The sequence below is a fragment of the Orycteropus afer genome, unplaced genomic scaffold, assembly GCF_000298275.1.
Source record: "Orycteropus afer afer isolate SDZICR_OR568_19922 unplaced genomic scaffold, OryAfe1.0 scaffold00048, whole genome shotgun sequence".
NCBI lineage: Eukaryota > Metazoa > Chordata > Mammalia > Tubulidentata > Orycteropodidae > Orycteropus > Orycteropus afer.
In genome coordinates this window covers 6,127,439-6,141,654 of record NW_006921635.1, presented here as the reverse complement: position 1 = coordinate 6,141,654, position 14,216 = coordinate 6,127,439, and the positions used below count along the sequence as shown (strand labels likewise).

Sequence of the window (14,216 nt, the reverse complement as noted above, 5' to 3'; positions counted from 1 at the left end):
TCCTAGTTCATCCACGTTATGCAGTGTTTTGCAGATTCTACATTATTCTTTTATTTTTTTGTGATTTAAGTGAAAGTTTACAGAGCAAATTCACTTTTCATACAGCAGTTCACACACACGTTGTCTCATGACACTGACTATAATTTACTCCAGTGCAACAGCTCCCCTCCCACTTTCTCCTGATAGTTACCTCTTCCCTGTGTCCCTCCCTCCATGCACTCCTGTCCCCTGAGCTGTCTCCCTATGCATAAATAGCCCTTTTTTCTGCCATGATTGATCTCTCCAAGGAGTGTGTCTACCTCAGGTACATGTTCAACTCCTATGCCTGTCTTTTGTTTGGTTGGAAGCCACAGGTATGGGTTTAATTCCAGACCTGAAGGGCAGCTAGGGACCATAGTCTCAGTGGTTCCACCAGGTTCTATCAGACCAGCTAATGTGCCCCCCCCCTTTTTTCCCCAGGTGATTTTGAGTTTTGTTCCCCATTGTTCTCCCTCTCTACCCAGGATCTCCTTCACAGGTCCCTCTCTGAGTGAGGGATACGCTACAGTGGTAGCCGGCACCATCTAGTTCTTCTGGTCTCATAGTCGTATAGGCTGCAGATCGGGTGGTGTACCAGTCGCTAGGAATAATTATTTCTGTGGGTCTTTGGTTTTCTTCATTCTTTGCTCTGGACGAGGAGAGACCCACTATTGCATCTAGATGACTGCTTGTAAGCTTTTAAGATCCCAGTTGCTACTCACCAAAGTAGGAGGTGGCACAGTGTCTTGTGTAGTATGTTATGCCAATTGAGCTTGATGTCCCCTGCAACTATGGTCCCGAGTCCACAGGTTCAACTACTTGCTCCCTCTGGGTAGCTGGCTGGGACCAAAAGGTGACTACAACCTTGTCACTTGTCAGCTCTACTATACCCCTGAGAATTCTTACAAAACATACAAATACAACCATTGTCCGCCAACCCTTTACATGGTTGTGGGTATACTCCCTGCTGCATAGACATACCTAATAGTTCAGCCTGCCCACCCATCTATCCACCCATATACCCGTGTTTGCCTTCACTAACGATGCAGTACTATATGTGCAAAAGGGTTGCTAAAAGGGCAGGGAGGCCGCATCTCCTGACCTCTGACCACATAAGAGGAAGACAGAATCACCATCAATAGCCCAAAGCCTATTCCTGCAAGGCCAGACATGCTGCCTCCCTCCAGCCTTTTCACCAAGTGTTCCTCCCAAAGCACCCAGCACCTCTCTCCTGGGTTTGATAATTCACTGCAGTGGCCACACAGAACTTACAGATTATGGGGTTTATCAGGGAAGCACCAGATTACAGTTCAAGTTCAGGAAAAACACCCAGTCTCTCTCTGCCCGTCATCTCTCACCCAGCAGCCTCTCACAGTCTCTCCCAGCAGTGTGTGTCCCTTGGTGTCTCTCTCAGCAATGCATGTCTCTTGTGTCTCTTTCCCAGCAGTGCATGTCTCTCAGGAGCGCGTTCGTTCTGAGCAGTATGTCCTTCTCACCCAGCAGTCAGAGAGACCTCTGCCTCTAGGAAACCTCCTTTTGAGCCTGGTAGAGTGGCCAAACTAACCAATCATAACATCAGAATTCTCGGCACAAGAGAGAGAGTGAACTTCCCAGAACATTACTTTGTACTGCTCCCAACAGAAATACTCCAGGTGGATGATTTTAACAATCAGAAGCTACTCAGTTTCTCACAGCAAATTCCACCATGGAGTTTACAAAGACTTATAATTAGAAAAGCCGTACCAGGCAATTTACTACACCGCAAGGGTTCATCTTTGTTGTCTGCACCTCCCATCTACATTATTCTTTAGTGTTGCATAGTATTCCATTGTGTGTATGTACCATAGTTTGGTTATCCATTCTTCTGTTGATGGGCACGTAGGTTGTTTCCATCTTTTGGCTATTGCAAATAGTGCTGCAATGAACATGGGTGTGCCTATATCAGTTCTTGTCATGGATCTCACTTCTTTAAGATACATACCTAGTAGTGGGATTGCTGGATCAAATGGTATTTCTAATTCACACTTTTTAAGGAATTGCCACACTGCTTTCCACAGTGGTTGTATCATTTTACAGTCTCACCAGCAGTGTGTGAGAGTCTCAATCTCTCCACATCCTCACCAGCATTTGTTATTTTCTGTCTTGTTGAACTTTGCTATTAGTGCTGGAGCAAGATGGTATCTCATTGTTTTGATTTGCATCTCTAATAGCTAATGATCATGAACATTTCTTCGTTTGCTTGTTGGCTGCCTGAATATCCTCTTTGGTGAAGTGTCTGTTCGTGTCTTCTGTCCATTTTTTAATTGGATTATTTGTCTTTTTGTTGTTGAGGTGTTGGCGTTTTCTATAACTTTTAGAGATAAGTCCCTTGTCTGGTATGACATTACTGAATATTTTTTCCCAATTTAGGTTCTCTTTTTACTTTTTTGGAGAAGTCTTTTGCAGCACATAAAAATTTAATTTTTAGAAAGTCCCATTCATCTAGTTTATCTTCAGCTGTTGTGCATTTTGGGTTATGCTTGATAGTCTATTTATGCTGTGTATTAGGGCATCCCAGAAATAACGCTTGATAGTGGTTTGGTGTCTATTCTTCCAGATTTATTTCTTTCCATATTCTAACATATTATAAAACATAAAAGTGGGATCATACTAGACATAATAATTTGTGAATTGATTTTTTTTTCCTCCTTAAAATATATCTTGGGTATTTTTCCATGTATGGCACATGTGCATCTATTTTATTCTTGTTAGTGGCTCATTAGTTCTCTGTTTCAGAGATGCACCATGATTCATTTAACCTCTCCCCATTGATGCATACTGGGATTGTGGTTGTTTTCTTTCTTCCTTCCTTTTTTGGCTGTTACGGACTGAAAAAATACAAACTGGATCTCTTTTAAAAATAAGTACAGGAAAAGATTTAAGGTATCAATTATGAGCTGATGTTTCTTCATAATATTAACTAAGTCATCTCATTTTTTTTTGGCCTTTATTCTTCAAGCAATAAAAACGAACTTACTTGTATTTTTTCTTAGGCCGCTTTCTTTATTGTGGCAAAGTATATATTAAAAAAAAAGACTTGCCCTTTAAACACATGTATAATTCAGTGACGTTAATCACATTGTCATGTTCTGCAACCATCACCACTATGTTTCCAAATGTTCATCACCCCACTCAGAAGTTCAGTGCAACTAAACAATAGCTCCTGTTTTCTCCATAACTCTGATAAACTTTGGCCTCTGTGCACTTGTTTTAGACAGTATTTTATACATACAATCTTTTTTTTTTCTTTTAAAAGAAACAGTAAAGGTGGTTAGTCACTCTGCAATAGTCAAATATCAAAATAGCGAGTAAATCTTTTTTATTTTTTAGAATACACTCATAGTTCTTTTATTCCCATGAATATTGCTTTATGATGATCATAAATGGTTTTTCATGTGTGTTTTTTTTTTTCTTTAATATTTTGTTTTGTTTCTTAGAATAATTTGACTTGACTGTAAGCTTTGGGAAAGACAGTATAGTCACAGAAAATCTTCTTACATGTTTATACCCAGCTCTTTGGAAGGAGAAGTACATTGTTCTGCAGAAGAAGCTGTGAAATTTATAGAAGATCGGATAAGAGAAGAATCTCAAAGTCCCCGCCGTCTCCGAGGACCACATCTAGCGAAATTGGAGCTGATCAGGCGTTTGCGACGTCAGGGTTGTAATGATGAGTATAAACTGGGTAAGAAACAGCAGTGATGTTTGGGATGGAGAAGATAGGGGATGCCCTTAATACTCAAGTAGAGTATTCATGATCTGAAGCCAGTAGTGACAAAGTCATGCCTGGGAAGCAAAAGTCCTCATAACCTGAGAATTTTATTAATGATTGTATCACTTATAAAATTAGTTCCTAATCACACATTCAATCTGGCTGAACCTTAGCATCTCTCCCTATCTTATCAGTCTTCATCAGTCATTCTCTTACTAACCTAATAATAAGATCAAAAGCCATTTCAAAATAAAATAGCCAGTTTGGTGAAAGAGGATATTGTGAAGTGGCTGAAAGATTTCTTGAAAATCTGCTTTAAACACACAGACATTGAGAAAAGAACATTTTGTAGAGTTAGACCAGTTAACAGTGGCAGAGAATCTACAAGGATAAGGTGGGAGAAAAGAGTGATTTGGATAGTAAATCATTAAGAGAAGCCCTCAAGGAAAATTGATGAAGTCCTAATGTAGTTTTTTTTTTTTAATTTTTATTGTGATTTGGGTGAAAGTGTACAGAACCAATTCATTTTCCATACAGCAGTTCATACACATTTTGTCTCATGACATTGATTGTAATTTTCCCACAGTGTAACAGCTCTCTTCCCATTTCCTTCCAGTAGTTACCTCTTCCCTGTGTCCTTCCCTCCCATGCACTACTGCCCCCTGAGATGTCTCCCTGTGCACACACTGCCCTTCTGTTTTCCCATGATTGATCACTCCAGGAGGTTTATTTGCCTGATGTAAATATTCAGCCCATGTCCCTGTCTCTTATTGGCTGGAAGCCACAGGAGTGACCTAAAGGGAGCTGGGGCCATAGTCTCGGTGGTCTCACCAGGCTCTATCAGACCAGCAAACCTGGTCTTTTTTTTTTTTTTAATGATTTTGAGTTTTGTTCCACATTGTTCTCTCACTCTATCCAGGATCTCCTACACAGATTCCCCCTTTGAATGGTTGACAGTGATAGTTGGGCACCATGTAGTTCTTCTGGTCTTATGGTCATACAGGCTAAGGATCTCGTGGTCTGCCAGTCTCTTGGACTAATTGTTTCTGTGTGTCTTTGGTTTTCTTCATTCTTTGCTCTGAATGAGGAGAGACCCATCGTTGCATCTAGATGGCTGCTTGCAAGCTTTTAACTCTTAAGATCCTAGTCACTACTCACCAAAGTAGGATGTTGAACAATATTTTTGTGTAGTGTGTTATGCCAGTTGAGCTTGATGTCCCCTGTGACTATGGACCCGAGCCTACAGGTCCAATTACTCGCTCCCTCAGGGTAGCTGGCTGTGGCCAAGAAGTCACCACAACTTTGTCCCTTGCCAGCTCTAGTATATATCTGGACATTCTTATAGAACATACAAATACACTTGTAGAACATTGTCTGCCAGCCCTATACATGGTCATGGCATACTCCCCCCTATGTAGACTATCTGTTTGTTCAACTTATCCACCCATCTATCCATCCTATATCATTGTTTGCCATTACTGATAGTGCAGTACTGTATATGCAAAAGGGTTCAACTTTGTTGTCTATACCTCCCATATGCCTCTCTGTCTTCCTCTTCCTCAGTGCCACCGTGTTGATCACTTGCATTTGGTACATTGTCCTTCCCTTCACCCAAATCAATACTTGTCTCTACCTATCTAGCAGTGTTCCTTCCCCTCTCCTCCTACCCCTGGTAACCAACAAAGAAAGTTTCCTCCCATGTATAAACCTTTCCTTGACTTTACACAATAGCAAACTAATATAGTATTTGTCTAGCCCTAAGGTATTTTTATCAGTGGTTCTTTATGATCACACTATATGGGAAATGAAGGATGCCATACTGTGCTAGTTCACAGTCTTCTTGGAAAAATTAAACAAAAAAAGGCAGTAATTCTTTGCTCATACCAAGAATTACCTTATAGTTGTAATTATACCGTAACTTTTATTAAATTTAAGGTAATAAACTTTCTTAATTTTTCAGTTTCATTTTTTGAGATAAAGCCCAGAAAAAACCTTTTTTAAAAACTAACGTTTTGAAGGCTTAGTCTCCATTAAGGAGCTCTGGCAGTGCAGTGGTTAAGGCATTTGGCAGCTAACCAAATGTCAGTGGTTCAAATCTATCAGCTGCTCTGTGGAAGAAAGATGAGGCAGCCTGCTTCTGTAAAGATTTATAGCGTTCAAAACTCAGTGGGGCTTGCTGTGAGTCAGAATTGACTTTATGGCAGTGAGTTTGGTTTTTGCTTTTTAGATCTCCATTAAAAGTTGATGGATTTCAAGAGGGTTGTTTTTGGGGACAGGTTGTCCTGAGATAATGAGAACCTCCTATGCTTAATATCTCTGTCCATTTTCATCATTTAATAATGGTCTTTGAGGCTCATTCTGAAAGTTACTGTGGACCTCTCAGTCATTCCCTGTGTCAGCATTCCCTTTGTCCCTGGGTTTTTCATAGCTAAGTTTGAAATCCATGCTGACTTTTTGGGGGGGTGGTAATCAAAACTGTGTTAGTTTCAGAATTGCAAATGAAAACTTTCACATTACCTTTAGCAAAATACTGGTAAAATAAATTCCAAAGAATTGCCTTCTTTCCAAAGCTGGATATGAAGGTGTCTGCATTGCTCTGTCCCTTGCTGTCTTACCCCCGCTGTTCCCTTCCCACTCAACCACCACACATTTTGAACTTTATGAGTTTGCCTATTCTCCACATTTTTTTTTTTACTGGACTAGTGACTGATTCTTAGTTTTTTTTTTGATCAAAGAGTCCTGCGAGAATCTGATTAAAACTGTGGACCTGCCTTTCCAGAAAAATGTAAACAAGCCCTAACGTGCTACCAGAGGCCTGGGGTTAAAAATCCTTGTTCCTCAAATTTCCTGTCAGTTTGAGGCCATTTCCTTTATTTTTTTTAATTTTGGGGAAAAGAAAATGGAATGGTAGCTTTTCACATATCCAGGTTTAAATTTTCTATGGTGAGTGACCTTGATGTTAGAGTGAGCTACTGGCCAATGTCTCTTCCCATTAGTCACTATTCTGTTAGTGTGACTGAGTTAACAAACATTTCCATTTAATTAACATCTGATACTTTCTAGTAGTTCATGAAAAATTATGGAGAGAAGCGTGTTTGTTTAATGTTTGCATATAAAAGCCCATCCATCACTTTTTTTTTTTTTTTAATTATTTCAAGTATAATAGGTAGACGTAAGTTTGTGGGTTAGAACTCTCTTTCAAGTTTTGTTTGTTTCTCTTTCAATAGGCAAGGCCCCTTTTGGCTCTTATTTCTTACTTATTGTCATTCCCATCATGCACGCATTCAAGTAAAATTTACTTACTTTAATTGAGACAAACGTTTTCAAATCAGACATCTCAGTTAATTAGAAGTGTCTTCAGTCCATGAATAATATTGTGATATCCCCCCCTCTCTTAGGTGATCCAGAAGAATTAATGTTTCAATATTTTCAAAAGTTTGGAGATAAACCTTGTTGTTTTACAGACCTCAAGGTGTTTGTTGACCTCTTGCCCGCTACACAGTGTACAAAGGTAAGAATGGTTCACAATTCTGCTGGTGCCTGTGCTTACTGAAACTAGGTTACTGTTTGGGTTTCCGTTCTGAAATGTAAGGGAGTGGTGAACATGAAATAGCAAGATAGGTGCTCTGTTAGGCCAGGTACTCGGGTACTCTCAGATTGAAGGCATGATTTCTTGTTAAGCCACAATGAGAATAATAAGCCCCTGGCAGATAATTAGACTCTCTCTCTCTCTTTCTCTTTTTAGACATTTTATTTTGAGAAAATTATAGATTCACATGCAGTTTCGAGAAATAATACACAGAAGTCCTATGTACCACTTCACCCACTCTGCCTAACCTCCATAACTAGTAACTGTAGTACAAGTATCATAGTCAGTAATTGACATGATGTAAGTCACTGGCTTTTGTCAGATTTCATCAGTTTTACATGCACTCCTAGGTGTGGACGGGTGTGTAGATGTAGTGTAATATTTAGTGTACGCATGGTTGTGGAAGCATCACACAGTCAAGATACAGAGCTGTTCCATCACAGCAACCCTTTTATAGCCATAGCCACCTCTCCACACCCCTTCCTCCTCCACCACCACTATCACTAACCCTGGACAACCAACCACTAACACGTTTTCTATCTCTGTAACTTTGTCACTTCAAGAATGTTACATAAATGGATTCACAGAGTGTGTAACCTTTGGAGATTGTTTTTCTTAACGTGGCACACTTCTCTGGAGAGTCATCAGAGTTGCTGTGTATCAGTAGTTCATAATCCATATTGCTCAGCAGTGTTCCATGATATGGATACACCACCGTTCTTTAACATTCACCTGTTGAAGAACATCTAAGTTGTTTCCAGTTTTGGGCTTTCACAAATAAAGCTGCTGTGGACATTTGTACAGGTTTTTGTGTGAACAGAAGTTTTCATTTCTCTGGGAAAAATACCTTGTGTTTATTGCTTGTTAACTTATTTAAGAAAACTACCGAACTGTTTTCCAGAGTGGCTGTCCCATTTCACAGTTGCTGTTTGTAATCCCAACAGCAATGGATGAGTGATCACCTCCTCATTAGCATTTAGCGGTGTCACTATTTTTATTTTAGCCATGGTGATAGGTGTGTAGTGATACCTGTTTATAGTGTTAATTTGCATTTATCTAATGGTTAATGATACTGAACATCTTTTTTAAAAATTTTGTGATTTGGGTGAATTTTTGCAAAGTAGATTAATTCTGTATTCAGTAGTTCATATACATTTTGTCTTATGACATGATTCCAATCCCCACAGCGTAATGGCTTTCCTCCCACTTGCTCCTTGTGGTTACCCCTTCCCTGTGTCTTTCCTGTCTGTGCATTCCTTTCTCCCTGTGCACATGCTGCCCTTCTGATATCCCGTGGTTGGTTGTGTAGTTGTTTACCTCACAGGCCTGTCTCTTGTTTGGCTGAGAGTTAGCCACCAGACTACATCCAATTCCAGGCCCCAAGGGTGAGCAGGGGCCACAGTCTTAGAGGTTTCCCCAGTGTGTTATCTGACTAGTAACCCCGGTCTTTTTTTTTTTTTTTTTTTTTTAATTTTGTTCTACATTTTTCTCCTACTCTATCCAGGATCTCCAATTTTTATCCCTTTCTGAGTCATTGGCAGTGGTAGCTGGTACCATCTAGAGGAATTGAAGCTGAATCTAGATAACTAGGTGGGAAGCATTCACTCAGGAAGTGCTTGTTGAACATACTGTGTGCTGTGTGTTAAGTTGGGGGACAGGCAATCATGTCTCACAACACTAACCAGCTTGTAGTTGAAGCATCAAATGAGGGGCTGTGTTAGAGGAAGTGTAAGTTGCCTTCAGCTATGATTCCGTGAAAGTTTGCTGCCAGGCATCTCATACAGCTCTGTAGTGCAGTCTTCCTTGAATGGTATATTTGAAAATTATAGGTCTTCTCAGAAACCAAAACCAAACCCATTGCCACTAAGTTGATTTCAACTCATAGCGATCCTATAGGACAGAGTAGAACTGCCCCATAGGGTTTCCCAGGCTATAAATTTTTACAGAAGCAGACTGCTACATCTCTCCCACGGAGCAGTTGGTGGGTTCGATCTGCCGACCTTTTGTTTAGCAGCTGAATGCTTTGACCACCAGAGCTCCTGGTCATCTCATTGGACCCCAAATAGTAAGAATTTTCTATTCAGAGGAACCCCCTAGAAATACTGAAATGGCTAGCAGTGGTAAGGGAGTCATTCTGTGAGACTGAAGATTTAAACCGGTTGCATAAGCCTCTATGTACGTTTTAATTGAGAGAGAGGTTATTTTGCTGTCGCTACTTTTTAACTGTGGGATGACTGCAGTAGCTAACGGTCCAGCTACTCAGCAGTGTGTTTGTCAGAGGATTGCAGACAGTCCCAGTAAGATTCCAGCTGAAAACTGTCGACCTTGTGAATTATGAGCCAGATCTTTCTAAAATGTGACTTGCCCCTAAGAATGGGCCTTTCAGTCCTATTATCCTGAAGTGGCACACCCAGCTTGGTGTTTTCATCCTTTGTTTTCTTTGCTTTGCGGTTTGTAGCTAAGCAATAAAATGATGCTCGTTGTCAAAGAAGCTTTTTGCCTAGCAGTAAAACTGCAGAGTAGAAAATGACAGTATTGTTTCATAACAAAACCTTGTTTAGAAGAATCTTCTTTGGCATTCACTAAAGAAGGCATTAACAGTAAGCACCACTGGTATACAAAAGGGCTTGCAAGAAAGGAAGAGCTGGCAGCTGAAACTGTTCAAGCATTTAATAAAATACCAGTGCAATAGTCACTTTGTTACAAATACAGAATATGTCTCTGATCACTTCTGGACTTAATTGTTAAAATTCACACAAATATACACAAATTGAAGCAAAATCATTACAGATGTGAAACTGCATGATGATATTTAAGTAAAAAACCAAACTTACTGCCGTCAAGTCGATCCCGACTCATAGGACCCGTCCTTGGGTTTCCGAGGCGGTATCTCTACAGAAGTAGATTGCCCAGTCTTCTTTCTGAGGAGTGGCTGTTGGGTTTGAACCACCAGCCTTCTGGTTAGCAGTCAAATAAATGCCTCAGGCACTAGGGCACCGGAAGGTGATAATTTAGCTATTTGAAACATCCTACTTCACCCTTTGCATCCTTCCCCCTATCATCCCAGCATGGTTTAGTCACTATTCAGTATGTGTGTGTGTTACATATATATTTTCCCCCCTTTCTTATTGTGAAAACGTAAACACCAACGTGTGTGCCAGCACAACTTCCGCATCTGCAGTTCAGTGACGTTGATGACATTTTTCATGTTGTACCACTGTTATCCTCATCCAAAATACTCCATTGCTGTTAACATAAACCCAGTGCCTCTGAAACAGAAACGTGCCTGTCTCCCCTCCCTCTAGTCCTGGGGTGACCAAGTAGCTCAGTAATCCTTGGTTTCTGCATATTTGTTTATTTCGTATATGAGATCACACTGTCCTTTTGCAACTGACTTGTTTCTGTCGGCAGGATGTTTTTGAGGCTCATAGAACTTCATTTCTCTTCAGGGAGGTATTTATATTTTTGATGGAAAAATTTTTTAGAGCTTACCTGCTTAGTAGATGTATGTGGAGATTATGTTTCTTACACAGCTTTTTCTTTGAGTTAATATTTTTTGTTTGTTTGATTAACCCCAAACATTCTGACAGAACCATAAAAGTATAAACCTTAGTGTGTCTACAACATGAAGTCGTAGCTTTGTTTCTTTACCCAGGCTCCCCACCCCAGGAATACTTTCATACAGCCTGTTTCTTCTTCTCTGCTTTGCGACTTAAACTTCTGGCTGATAGTGTTCTGGGATCAGGTTTCAGGGTGGGTTGGTGGGTGGGTGGGAGAGGCTGCAGCTCTTACTGACTCTGCAGTTTGCTTTGTCCGCCTTTATAGCTATGCCTGCTCTTTCTGAGACCACAGTGTCTGGTTAAGCTTCTGGAAGTACACTCTCATGCTTCTGCTAGGCATAGGCAGGCAGCCTGTGAGCTTGGGGTGGATCTGACTTCTTAGAATTAAGCAGATCCTCCTGTTTTCAGTCCCATTTGCCCCTTATCTAGCTTATTAGTGTCTTGTGCATTGCATAATGTTAGGAGGCTGCTCTTCTGGCCCTGCTCAGTTAGTTACCACTCACTGCCTGCCCTTCTGCTTTTTATCTTCTGAAATTTTGTCAATTTCTATATTTTCTGTCATCCCTTTACATGTTCTTAATCCTTGTGGCTTTATTCCTTTTTGCATTCCTTACTGTGTCATCTTAATAGGATTTTGGGAGAGAGTGAAAATAGGCATATGTTTAATATATAACTAATATTTTCTGGAGGAGCTCTGGTAGTGTAGTGCCTGAGGCACTTGACTGCTAACCAGAAGGCTGGATGTTCAAACCCACCAGCCACTCCTCGGAAGGAAGGTTGGGCAATCTACTTCCGTAGTGATACCACCTCGGAAACCCAAGGAAGGGTCGCTATGAGTCTGGTCAACTCGATGGCACATAACAACAGCAACAATGTTTTCTGGTTCTTGTTTTTATTTTAATAAATTTAAAGGTATAAAAAACATTTCACAGCAGGATATAATTGGACACTGAGTAAAGGTACATGGGATCTCTGTATTCATAATTTCTTAGAACTATTTGAATTGACAATTATCTCAAAATAAAAAGTTTAGTAAAGCAAGCAAACAAACATTCTAAGGTTTCTAACATGACATAACCATCCTTTTAATGTATAACCTTTCCTTTAAGAATTTATTTGTATATTAATGTAATTGTGGGAACTCTGGTAGCATAGTGCCTAAGGCATTTGACTGCTGACCAGAAGGTTGGCAGTTTTAATCCACCAGCCTCTATGCAGAAGGAAGATGGGGCAGTCTACTTTGGTAAAAGATTTACCATCTTGGAAACCCAGTGGGAGCCACTATGAGTCAGATTAACTCAGTGGCAGTGAGTTTGGTTTTTGGTTTGAGTGTGTATTTTATTGGTATCCATTCTTTTCTAGTCTTCAAAATTATATTTTTTTATTGTAGTAAAATATATATAACATAAAATTTGCCATTTTATCTATCTTTGTGTTTACAATTTAGTGGCAGTAGTTATATTCACAGGAGCTCTGGTAGCATAGTGCCTAAGGCACTTGACTGCTAACCAGAAGTCTGGCGGTTCAAACCACCGGCCACTCCTTGGAAGGAAGATGGGGCAATCTACTTCCATAGTGATTCTGCCTCGGAAAACCCAAGGAGGGGTTGCTATGAGTCAGGTCCGACTCGACAGCACATAACAACAACAACAACAATAGTTATATTCACAGTGGTATGGAACCATGACCACTATCTATTTCCAGAACTTTCCATCACCCCCAAACAGAGACTCTGTGCCCATTAAGTGTTAACTCCCCATTACCCCTTCCCGCAACCTCTCATCTGTTTTCTTTCTGTATGATTTTGCCTATTCTGGATCTGTTAGTGAGTGTAATGATATATTTGACCTTTCACTGAGAATGATGTTTTCAGGGGTCATCCATATTAGAGTGTGCATCAGAACTTCATTTCTTTTTATGGCTTTACTCTATACTTTTTTTTACTCATTGATCTGTTGATAGAGGCTTGGGTTATTTCTCCCTTTTGGATATTGTGAATAATACTGCTGTGAACATTGGTGTACACGTATCTATTTGAGTCTGTTTTCAGATCTTTGGGGCATAATAGTAGTTTTAAATTGCTACACTGCAGTATGTCATTGTGCTATAGTTTATGAAACAGTACTACAGTTTCTCTAATCTTTTAGTGCCCACTATCTTTGACAGTACACTTGTGACCAGCAGTGAATGAGTCACTGGAGCTTTATGACCATGTATTATGCTGTCACTGTTTTTTTGTTTCTGCTATTTGGTAGCTGGAAGGTGGTACATTAATGGGATTTTAACTTGTATTTCTTTTTTAGATTTCAATAATATGTTTTAATGAGACTAAGCTTGACCAGGAATTGAAATGATTATGTTTAAGTCCACGAAAGTAAATGGAGTTCAGTATAGACACTGCTGATTCAGTAACACGTGATAGACTGACATGTATTCAGCAAAGTATCTGCTAATGAATAAACACAGTAAATAACTGAACTTGAACATCTTTAAATTTTCACCAGCAATGGATGAAATTTGTGTTTCTTTCTTGATTGACCGTTTCTGTTTCTGTTCATTATGGCTACTGTTGTGTGTTCTGAGACATGGGCTCCTTTTGTTTTCACTTGCAGTTTATCAATCAGTTACTTGGAGTTGTCCCTTTGTCAACACCCACAGAGGAGAAGCTGGCACTGCCTGCTGACATCAAAGCTCTGCAGCAGCATTTGTGTGTGGTGCAGCTGACAAGGTTACTTGGCTTGTACCACACCATGGACAAAAGTCAGAAGTTGAATGTGGTTAGAGAGTTGATGCTACGGTACCAGCATGGACTAGAATTTGGTGAGCAGTCTTTCAGATCGTCTTCTAGTTCCCTAATCTGCTAAAGTTTAGATCTTTTAAAACATACTCATAACACCTTGGCAAGCCAGGTATTAATTCACGTGGGAGGACCACCTGAATACTATGATGTAAAAAGCTTTCCTTAAGCTTGGAGTTTTAAATAATTGTTGTTGGTTTCCAGTTGGCAGTATTCTTGCTGATCTGGTGAATTTAACTCTTATTACATTGGTTCATAAGTTGCTTAGGGTTTATGATAATAATTGTCAGTTTTTCTCCTCATAGGCCTTAATATTTTTAATGTATAGAATATGTAAGTGAATAAATGAAATATTGTAAATTATGTGATAACTAGTGCACTGAACACTTTCCCTTGTTACCCTCCTGAGAGGGACCGGGTCTCTGGGAGCAAGGTAAGCATGGGCGGGCTTGTGCTTAGTCCCCGGGAGCGAGGTGAGCACGGGCCGGCTTGTGCTTAGTAACC

The 14,216-nt window shown here is 40.1% G+C and overlaps 1 protein-coding gene across 1 annotated transcript in view; it reads left to right on the top strand.

The window, feature by feature from the left end:
- NAA25 (N-alpha-acetyltransferase 25, NatB auxiliary subunit) overlaps window positions 1-14,216 on the top strand; it is an 85,496-nt gene that overhangs the window by 43,452 nt on the left and 27,828 nt on the right. Inside the window, exons 10-12 of the mRNA XM_007938179.2 lie at window positions 3,570-3,739; window positions 7,165-7,277; window positions 13,528-13,735. Of these exons, the coding sequence (XP_007936370.1) occupies window positions 3,570-3,739; window positions 7,165-7,277; window positions 13,528-13,735 (491 nt within the window). The remainder of the gene's footprint in view (window positions 1-3,569; window positions 3,740-7,164; window positions 7,278-13,527; window positions 13,736-14,216) is intronic.